Below are 10576 nucleotides of genomic sequence, written 5' to 3'. Positions count from 1 at the left end.
TTATGTAGTGTTTGCCTCATGACCAATGTAGTCTTGTTAAATTGATGTTCTCAACCCTATATTGCTCTTTGGTGTCCTGGATATTCACACTGAGAATTCACATTGAGGGGAAATAAAGGCAGAAAGATTTGGAATGAACCAACAAGTCTACCAAAACTACCGAAACACGCAAAGTAGATTTAATTTGATCAGGGTAGGTGGGAACACGGCAGGCAGGGAGCAGTCAAGTAATGCCACAGAAGTGATGCCGATCTCCAGCTGAAGACAGCGAGCCCCCGAGCCCCCGGGCCCCCCTTCCAGAGGGCAATCCACATGGGTCTGCTTACCGATGTTGACATTTGCGGAGCTTCATCTCAGACAGCACTCTAACATTCTTCTTGATGCATACATACGGGTAGCTCTCCGTCGCCGTAATCAGGTTTATGGCAATACCCAGGTGAACCTCTTCACCACCAGCCAGGGCAAACGCACAAACATGGCGATATGCGCGAGATGTAAGATCAGAGGATCGAGAGAGGAGGATCCACTTTCTTGTTTGTGCTGGCCGTTTTGTGTTAGTGCAGTTCGATGTGTCTGTGCGTGCATGTTGTAGAAACCGGTCTAGTTAGGGTGACACTGGTTTTTGTCAAGGATGTACTGGTAGAAGTGCAGGGAGGAAAAGTTCATAACAACTTAAGTGGTGTTCATGGGGGGGGGGCAGTGTTGATTACTGCTGTTGTTGGAAATTGTTCTGTCTTCCCTCCAACGCTGACCACAGCCATGACGCATGCACACAAAATAGCCGTGAGGGACGTGGCACACCCTCCTCACTGCGAGAGGGATACACACTAATGATGCTGTGAGTCGTGCCAGGCTGAGTCTCTGACTCACAGGGCATGATTTCAGATGAAGCTACCACATGACTCTTATTTTGAAGAAACTAAAGTGCTCCCTGTGGATGTGATTTTAAAACAAAAGCCACAAGCCACACACACGCATGATTCTCACTGTATTTTTGACATTGTTGAGGAAAGTCTTATTTCAAAAAAGTACAAATTCTGATGGGTGATATTTTTGTTAAACTAACCTTTTTTTTTAGACAGGTGAGATTTCTAAAAAAAACTCTTAGCTCAAAACTGAAGTGTCCAAATGAGTATCTAGGTCAAAACTAGTGAAGTGGACAAATGCACATTATTTTAAATACTTTTTAAAGGCGATCTTAACCATCTGATTCTGTTGGGTACCGGGATCAGCCATATACAATTTTAAAAGGTTATTTACTCCTCATATGTGCTGTTTGTAACTTGACTGTCACTGAAGGGACAAGTCCACCCCGGAGTGCGCAGTAGAAGGGCTGGAGGACAGGTGTCATGGCCAGCCCACAGACTGACCGACTCGCGCTTCATTCTTTATGACTCAGACGTCTGCTATTGGGCCTAAGTCTGTCCCATCACGACGTCATTACGACAGCTTCTATTGCCATGGTAACACAAAAAGACCCAGCTGAATCTCAAACGCTTCTGTCTGAATACATGAAAGAGAACGTGACGTTTACTGTAGGCCCCATTAGCGTATGTGTCAACAATAGCAACTTGTGAAAAGCTCAGCTAAAGCCATAAAGCTCGGTTTGAAATTTCAAGACACTTTATATTTGTTTTAATAGTTTCGCTTTTTACTATATAAGAAAACTGCCTATGTCGTGTGGTTCCACTGTCTGGAGTTGAGAAATATCATGGCTTCTCTGTTTTTTCTTATACTCCAAGTCTAAACAGTTCTCTGGGTCCATAGACGTATACTGCTCTTTGCTTATGTCAAGCCAAGCGCTTCACTTCAGTTCCAGAAATAAACATAAGGTTGAAGAATGTACAGTAAATGTGCAAAATGTATAGAGTTTCTGTAGCTGGTTACAAGAAAGGGTAGTTATAAAATGATCACATCAGCATTTTTGCCATTTGTCTATTTGTACTGTAGACTTAAGATCATCAGTCTGAAAATGAGGCTTAGGTTTTAGCAAAGTAATAAATATTTATAAATCATTCATCCACTCCCCAAATGTACAAAGGTCCTCATCATTTTCTGAGCAATCAAATAAATTTGTGTTTTACTGGCTTCAGTCTATTTAGTGTTTATTTGAAACAGGAGTAATGTAGGGTTGTGGGCTTCAAAACAAGTCATATTTAACTCTTGTCTTTCCTCTATGATGTTCTGTGCATGTGTGACAGTATGAAGTCGACAGTGTCTCTGTGGTTTTCTTAAATCTTTATTCTCCACATTGCTTACTGGAATATAGCAGCCACTGTGAAGAGGGCAGTTAAACACAGGCTGGCTTCAGAGAGGATATCATATTTTGCCATCACATGTGATTTCAAATGGAAGCTGAATTACTATCAGCTTTTGATAAAAAAATAAACTCTCTCCTGTATACGTGTGCTTTCCTGTATATGTGTATGTGAGTGTGTGTGTGTGTGTGTGTGTGTGTGTGTGTGTCAGAGAGGGAGAGTGTGAATCTCTCCAGACGTATGCAGTCATTTCCGTAGAGACTAAAGGCAAACACTCTCACTTTTCTCAAAGGAAGTGACTCAACTAACTTTCTATTCCTCTATAGCCGTCTGCATTTCACTTTCACATGTGTAATGCATATACACACACCCTTCCTTTCTCAACGATATCTCCTGCTCTCTCTCTCTCTCTCTCTCTCTCTCTCTCTCTCTCTCTCTCTCTCTCTCTCTCTCTCTCTCCCGTTCTCTTATTGTTGAGTAATTAACTTCACACCGATCAACTGGACACTGTTGCATCCTCTAGATACAGTGTCTTGGTAAAGTATTCAATGCCCATAAACATCTTCAGATTCCAAACTGGATCCAAGTTGGATTACAAATAACACTGATATTTTGTGTAGTTATTTTATTTAAAAAAAACAAAACAAAAAAAACAAAACAAAAAAAAACACTGACCATCAAAATTAATTTATATTAAATGATATTGTTTTTATTCAATGAAACATCATGACCAAGTGAAAATGCTGTTTGCTTAAGTATTCCACCCCTGTTTTGAGGAGGCATCAGGTTTATACAGATGGACAGATGTTGCCGTATGGAGGATACTGATGCTAGATACCGGAGACCGTCTTGTGCCATTTTAAGACCACAGATCGGAGGTGTTGTGTAAAGGGGTGATTCCTGCTGAGAAGCAATCTGTCTGGGATTGGGGGACCCTCTACACAGTAGATGGTAGATTTTGGAAAACCATCACTGGCGTCGCTGCTGCCCTCCCGACTGGGCTGGATGAGGAGCTAGTCATTTTAATGCCACATGTGAAGGGCGTCAAAGTGGGGAACTTCGCGGTCCCGTTGGAACTTGCATGCACGAGCCAGTCTGCACCACACGCGGGAGAGAGCTTTACAGGCGTGACCGTGATTGTTGTGTGTGTGTGTGTGTGTGTGTGTGTGTGTGTGTGTGTGTGTGTGTGTGTGTGTGTGTGTGTGTGTGTGTGCGTGCGCGCGCGTATTTGCGTTTACAAACGGAGAGCTAACAGACGAGCGCGCGCGCAGCTGGGCACGGTGCCGCTATCGTGCGCGAGACGAGGCGCGTTGGGGGGGCGAAAGGGAGCGAGAGCTGGCGAGGTAAAGAAGCAACAATGAGAGCACTCTGCGCCGCGCTCCGCGCTGTCCTGGCGAGCCGCCAGCCCGGCCCGCGGAGGATTGGCCACTGCTCCATCTCTCCTCCTCCCAACGTTCCCAAACTCAGATACGCACACACGAGCGATCCGGGCAGCGGCGCAAAGAGGGGAAAATTCAGCTCAGAAAAGGCGGCCGACGCCGAGATTTCCTCCCACTACGTAGCTGTTTTGGTCTTTTAAGATGTCCCACTCTGCGTTGCTCCCGCTGCTATCCTGTTTATGTAATGGAGCAAACGCTTTATTTTCTATATAAACGAGGAAAGGAAATAACACTTACGGAACTTTGCGCACTTTCTTCACTAGACTGGGCTTCTGGCAAAGCAAGTCTACTTTGACGTGTTTTTTTTTTTTCTTTTTGTTTTTTCCCCTCGACGTTTCAGTGAGGTGTACCCGGCGCTTGCGCCGCTTTGAACGGGAGTCTGCCCTCGTGAGCGCCCGGTTCTGTGCTCGCGCAGCGGCGAAGGATGCCAGCATGCCCTCGCGGATACTCCCCCATGTGCTGCTCCTCTGGCTTGCGCTGCAGCGGCTGGCGCTGTGCACGGAGCGCGCGTCCACCCGGGAGCGCTTCAAAGTGGTCATCGCTCCGCTCATCTGCAAACGGACGTGTGTCAACGGGCAGTGCCAGGACACCTGCGAGCACGGCAACAACACGACGCTGATCGGCGAGAACGGACGCTCCGCGGACACGCTCACCGGCCACGGCTTCAGAGTCGGTGAGTCGTTTGACAGTCGTAGGATTTGGGGATTTGCCGCCGGGGACAAAAGCAGAAAGCTGGCGAAAAGATGTCTGTCGGTACCTGCTCTTACTTGTATAGCCGTCACAACACTGAAAAGAATCTCGCCCGTTTTTTTCCAGGTTTTCTTTTTCGTTCTTTCTTTCTTTCCTTCTTTCTTTCTTTTGTTTTTGTTCATAAAAATAATTTTCTTTCTTTCACCTGTGTTTACAGGGCATGCAGATAGTTTTGCTCCTTTACTTTTAAATGACTTTGATGTGTGGCAGTTGAGTGGTTTTAATGCCTCCAGTCCCCACGAGGCCAACAAGCTTCCAATGGGATCTAAAAAAGTTGAGGACTAAGTCTGAAATCAGACGGGAGATGAATTCATCCCCCTTCTGTCTCCCTGCCTCTAATGGGTTCTGCATATTGTTGGATTGCTGGTGTTGAAATCTTTCTGTGCTGCCTCAGATTGCGGTTATGGTAAGGTGCCACAAAGTCTACCCAGTGGGGTCACACACACACAAACACACACACACACACACACACACACACTTGCCCTCCCACTCATTACTACTTTAAATACATATCTGCTTTTCTTTTCTCCCTCCCTGTAGTGACAGTAAGAGAATGGGTTTGTTGTCTGTGTGGGTTTATATGTGGGTATGGGGGAAGCCCGATCTCACGTCAGATCTAATCTGTCCCGCCGTTCTGTTATTTAAGCTGTGAATGTGTGACTGAGAATGCTTCTGCATGCAGTTTAGTGTTTGTGTGTGTGCATGTGTGTGCATGCGTTATGCTGTCAGTATTTGTTAGGTTCTATGATCAGACTTGCCATCAGGGGAAGAGTTATATCCCTTGTTTCTCTCACACAGGGTCTCTTTCACAAACACACATCCTACACAAAAACACAGACCATTAAGTTTTTGTCTGAGGGGCTTTGTGGTTAGGGTGTGTGAGGTTGTGTGTTTGAGTGAATTGAGGACTTAGTTTAAGATCTTGCCGTGGTGATAGTGCTCCACAGCCCATAACACCGAGGTGCAGTTCATCTTCTGATTGTCGTTGTAGTTGTTATTGTTACTGCTATTGGTATTGCATGATGTGCACAGGGCAGTGGTAGCCTAGTGGTTAAGGTGCTTGACTTGTAGTTGATGGTTGCTGGTTCAAGTCCCACCACTGCCAAGTTGCTCCCCTTAGGCTGCTGAGCAAGACACTTGACCCTCAAGTTGTACTCAGTCGTAATTGTCAGTTGCCTTGGATAAACCTGTCAGCTAAATGCCAAAGAATTAATGTCCTTCTGACCCTGGTGTTGTTTAGTACCAATTTCTCTTTTGTTCTGAGATGTAAGCCTTTGTGCATTGTGTGTGTGTATTGTGTACAGGCACATGGGTGATTGCTGTTGGGACTGTTTAGCTAAGACTGTCTGGAGTTTCGAATCACTCCTAAATTCTCTCCCACTAATCTCTGCTGTGCTGATCTGCCTCCCCCTTACGAGCCGGTTCCTCAGACACGCTGCAGGAACCTCGCACGCTTCACCACAGAGGGCCACTTCAACCTCGCTGCTTGCTGTCATGGTGGTGGTCCCATACTAACCAGTTGAACTTGAAATGAATTTGAAGCACCTTGCTTTTTTTCATATATATATACAGTGTAAACAGTGTTGATTCCATAGTAATGATAGAGCTCTTGGTATTGGTAATGGTTGATAGAGCTCTTGTCACACATCACCACTACTGACATTTATGTGGTTTACGCCCTACAAACAGCTTTGTGTGGAATTTATGTTTGGAAACCTCATTCATTGACGCACCTTTAGCTTTCAGGCACTGCTAATTAGACAAAAAAACATTTTCACTCATTTGTACACTCATCTATTATCTGGTACACATGTTTTTTTCTCTCTCTCCACCTATCTTGCTGTAATCTTAATGAGCCATGACAGTTTCAGCAGTACGCACGGTGCACGCTCTCCTGTGCAACTGGTGCCAGGTGGGTGTTCGCCATCGCCGGGCTCCAAGAGGCCAGCCAGCAAACTCCACCCCCCTGGCTGTCTGGGGAGTCCCTCCGCCCGTTTAAGGAAAATGGCTGAGTGGTGCTCCCAGCCAGAAGGCTCTTGATTGGCTCAGGAGGGCTGTCTCCCCCACGAGGAAGGCAGGGCCCGAGTGTTCAGCAGCCACGCCCCTTGCCTCATCACCTTCGTTGCCAGACGCTGACTCACCTCTTGATAAACACATACTGGCGAGGCCTTTGTGAACTCACACCTGTCATTCATAGCCATAGCCAATTGTGTGACATCAAATGCGTGGCCCAGAACTGACAGGCAGACCTGGAGTGCAACTTCATTATGGGGTTTGGAGTTTTCGCTGCTATGATGCACCTTAGTCAGATTATCAGATTCATTATTTAATTACTAAAACACTAAACATTAATCTCAGTGCACATTTACAGTACGGTTCATGTATTTCAGAACTAATGTGAAGGAAACTATTTAGTTAATTTAAAATCACCCAGGTAGGAGGTGGTAATTTAGCTGAAAGCTTGGCTATGACGCACGCAAGCATGGATTTCTGCTGTCGTGCCTTTGAGTAAAAACAGATAGGTACCTTGGGGAGTCAGGTGTGTGAATGCTCATTGGCTGAGGTGTATGTGGGTTGCTTATTGGCTAAGGTGTATGTGGGTTGCTTATTGGCTGAGGTGTATGTGGGTTGGTCATTGGCTAAGGTGTATGTGGGTTGCTCATTGGCTGAGGTGTATGTGGGTTGCTCACTGGCTGAGGTGTATGTGGGTTGCTCATTGGCTGAGGTGTATGTGGGTTGGTCATTGGCTAAGGTGTATGTGGGTTGCTCATTGGCTGAAGTGTATGTGGGTTGCTCACTGGCTGAGGTGTATGTGGGTTGCTCATTGGCTGAGGTGTATGTGGGTTGCTCATTGGCTGAGAGGTGGGGAGTGAGGGGGTAACTCATACACGCATGCACACACCTCATCTGATAAGGCTGTCATGTCCTTTTTTTTCTCACGGTCTCCAGCTTTGTGTTAGCCATTCGTCTGTTTGCCCAGCTGTGTCTCTACTCAGTGCCGTGAGAGTGTGTGTGTGTGTGTGTGTGTGTGTGTGTGTGTGTGAGAGTGTGTGGTCATCAGTGATGCCTGCCCCCTCCCTGTGCTGATCCACCCACACTCGACCCATCTGTATCCAGCAATGGACTAGTTATGGGTACTGAGTTCCTATGGCACCAGTTCCTATGTTATCCGTATCTATCAGACTGAAAAAAACTACCAGACTTGTAAAAAGGTCTTGATTTTGCTGTACTCTAGACCAGACAGAGCATGTTTGGAGCTCAAATTTTTCTCCTTTAGCTTGGAACAAAAGCTTTAAATGCCTGAACTGTCTCCAAAACTCTACAGGCACCAGAAGCACTGCACAGGTGGGTCACCGCACACAGAGCGAGAGAATGGTGGAGGAGGAGACTTGGGCGAGTGGGGGTGGCTGTGGTTGGAGGCAGTAAAGAGGCGGTAAAGCCCACACCGCCCTAGCACATGCAGCGTCAGCAGTCATGCTGTTCTCCTGCTCCCGTGCCTCTTGTGCTCTCCCGCTCTACATTTCACATGCACATGCCACATACTTCCAGGCCTTTTGGGCTTCTTTTTCCTTGCCTTCTTTGACGCTTCATTCCTGTTGGCTCTGCCCCGACCCGTCATTTCCCCTTGGCTCCGCCCCCTCTTTTGGACCATGCCCTTGGCTCTTCTCCTCTGCTCTGTCTGTCACGTTCGCATGTGCTCCTCTCATCCTTCTCCCTTAGCCCAGGAACATCTAGTGCTCCTAGTCCAGGAACATCTAGTGCTCCCAGTCCAGTACCATCTAGTGCTTCCAGTCCAGTAACATCTAGTGCTCCCAGTCCAGGAACGTCTAGTGCTCCCAGTCCAGTAACATCTAGTGCGCCCATTCCAGGAACGTCTAGTGCGCCCAGTCCAGGAAAAAAAAACTGTAAGATGTGAAAGCTTTGGTCAAATCTAGAAACCCAAGCTAACAACACCAGAAATATGTGTATGTGTATGGGTGTTGGGTGTGTGTGTGTTGTTTTGTGTTTGTGGGCGTGTTTGTGTGGGTGTGTTTGTGTGTGTGTGCACGTGTTGTGTGGGTGAGGGTGTGTGTGTGTGTGTGGGAGGGTGTGTTTGTGCGTGTGCGTGGGTGTGTATGTGTGTGTGTGCGTGGGTGGGTATATGTGTGTGTGTGTGTGTGTGTGTGTGTGTGTGTGTGTGTGGGCGTTGTGTGGGTGGAAGTGTTCTGCTCCTAGTGAGATGTCATGGCCATGTTGAATTGCTGTGTCATCAGCTCCTGACACAGTGTGTGTTTAAGTCTCTTCATGAGAACGAACTTCTAACACCAACACACATGCACCATTCACACACACATTACCTTACATTCATATTCATTCATATTCAGCTTATATTCATATTCATTACTCCACCGAGGCTGTAGCTGCGGTTAGAGTCACTCTGCCTCCGTCCTCTCACATGAGCCCAGTGAACGGGGTTTCTCACAGGACCCTGGTCTTCACCCCCCACCAAAGTCCTCCATTACGGGGGGAAAATGTCAACAAAAAGTGGGTGGGAGTAGGCTCGGCTTCACAGGCCCCAGCCACTACGGGCGCCAGGGACGGAACGCCCGCGCAAAGATCCAGAAGGTTCCAGGAAAAGGCTGCCCGGGTGTTTCACAGTGGGGGTCCTTGCCGGGGCAGCTGATAGAGGGTCACGGCAGAACCGGGCACGTCCACATGAACATCCAGTTTGGTCTGCCACCAGCAGGTCTTCCCTGCAGAGAACAGGGCCGGTTATTTATTTGCAGCCGCAGCGTGCTTATGTGTGGAAGTGGATGTAGCGGGGTAGCGCTTCTGGTGTTGTGAGTGGAGAACCTTTGCTGGCGGAGGCAATAAGAACATTCTCTGTCCTGGATCCTAGAACTTCCCCCTGCTGTCCAGACAGCAGAGTCCCTTGCAGACCCATCCATTTGTGGAATATTTAAATGACCACTGACCCTACGTTGACTAACTGAGACTAGTACTTATTGTATTGTTTATTACACTGTTGTTGACTAACAACAGTGTTGTACTTGTTTATAGCACTTATCTTTGTCTGAGATAGAGCTTATGTATTTTGCACTCCTATCCATCAGCACTGATCCCTGTATTTCAACATTATTCTAGATCATTAGTATATTGGACTCTAATCTACTGTACTGTACTGGGATGTATTCTATGAGGAAATGACAAAGCACTTTTATAAGTCGCTCTGGATAAGAGCATCTGCCAAATGCCGTAAATGTAAATGTAAATGTAATGACGTCTGGTAGAACGTAGATATAGGAGATCGGATTCTGTCATTTGAATGCCAGGTAGAGATCAGAAATGCAATGGCATGAGGAATGGGGAATCTGATTCCACATCTGATCTAAATGAATGTACACAAAGGGAAAAACAGCTGTTTACGTGCAAAGCTGCAGAAGTTGAGCAAACAGAGCTGTTTCCCATGAGCGTCAGATTCCTGAAAATGTAATCAACATATCCGACTGGCGTAACACAACATAACAGTGCCAGGGTTACACCTTTAATTGGCTACAACATTAATTACAGCGTAATATAACAACTACTAGGTAACAGCATCTAGATATGTGTACATATGGGATTCAAAACAGTGTGGATGTATATAGAGTAATTGGAAGGTATAGTTACCCAATAACATTACCCAATGAAACATTACCGGGTAAAGTGTTACTTTGAAGGCAGCAGGAGAAAACATAAGTGTTTGGCTGGTAACATACATGCCTGATGTAGCTAGCAGGTTTCAGCAGGGCAAGATTGTCCTGCCTGTTCAGCCGTGTCTGTGCATCTGCCTCTGTTCTCTAAACAAACACACACTTGTAGGCCCCTGATGATGACCTCACAATCAAAGCCGGGCACCGACATTCCTGCCTCCGGAGCAAGGAGCTCTCTCTGTCGTAAAGGGCACAGCAGGTTCGAGTTCTGTGCTGGGCTGGAGCGGCGTTAGTGCACAGGAGGTGCAGACGGAGCAGCTTCTGTGTCACGGAGAGCATCGGCATCGCTGCTAATTGCTTTATTTGCACATTCGCTGCTCTGATGTGGCCACGGTGGGAACCGTCAATTAAGATGCATGAGGTTTTCTGCTTCCTCAGAGTTTTTAAGGAAACCTGG

At 46.7% G+C, this 10576-nt stretch overlaps 1 protein-coding gene across 3 annotated transcripts in view; it reads left to right on the top strand.

The window, feature by feature from the left end:
• The first annotated feature begins 3697 nt into the window (after nt 1–3697).
• Nucleotides 3698–10576, top strand: part of ltbp3 (latent transforming growth factor beta binding protein 3) — a 45458-nt gene continuing 38579 nt past the window's right edge. For 2 of the 3 annotated variants that reach the window (XM_027032089.2, XM_027032088.2), the window contains exon 1: nt 3699–4370. In XM_027032089.2, coding sequence (XP_026887890.2) covers nt 4130–4370 — 241 coding nt within the window. In that variant the 5' untranslated portion in view covers nt 3699–4129. Of the gene's footprint in view, nt 4371–10576 lie in introns of all 3 variants that reach the window. The other variant, XM_027032090.2, reaches the window with a different exon arrangement.

Source organism: Electrophorus electricus, chromosome 6 (genome assembly GCF_013358815.1).
Source record: "Electrophorus electricus isolate fEleEle1 chromosome 6, fEleEle1.pri, whole genome shotgun sequence".
Taxonomy (NCBI): domain Eukaryota; kingdom Metazoa; phylum Chordata; class Actinopteri; order Gymnotiformes; family Gymnotidae; genus Electrophorus; species Electrophorus electricus.
The sequence above is the reverse complement of the archived record's forward strand: the minus strand, read 5'-3'. Positions and strand labels throughout refer to the sequence as shown.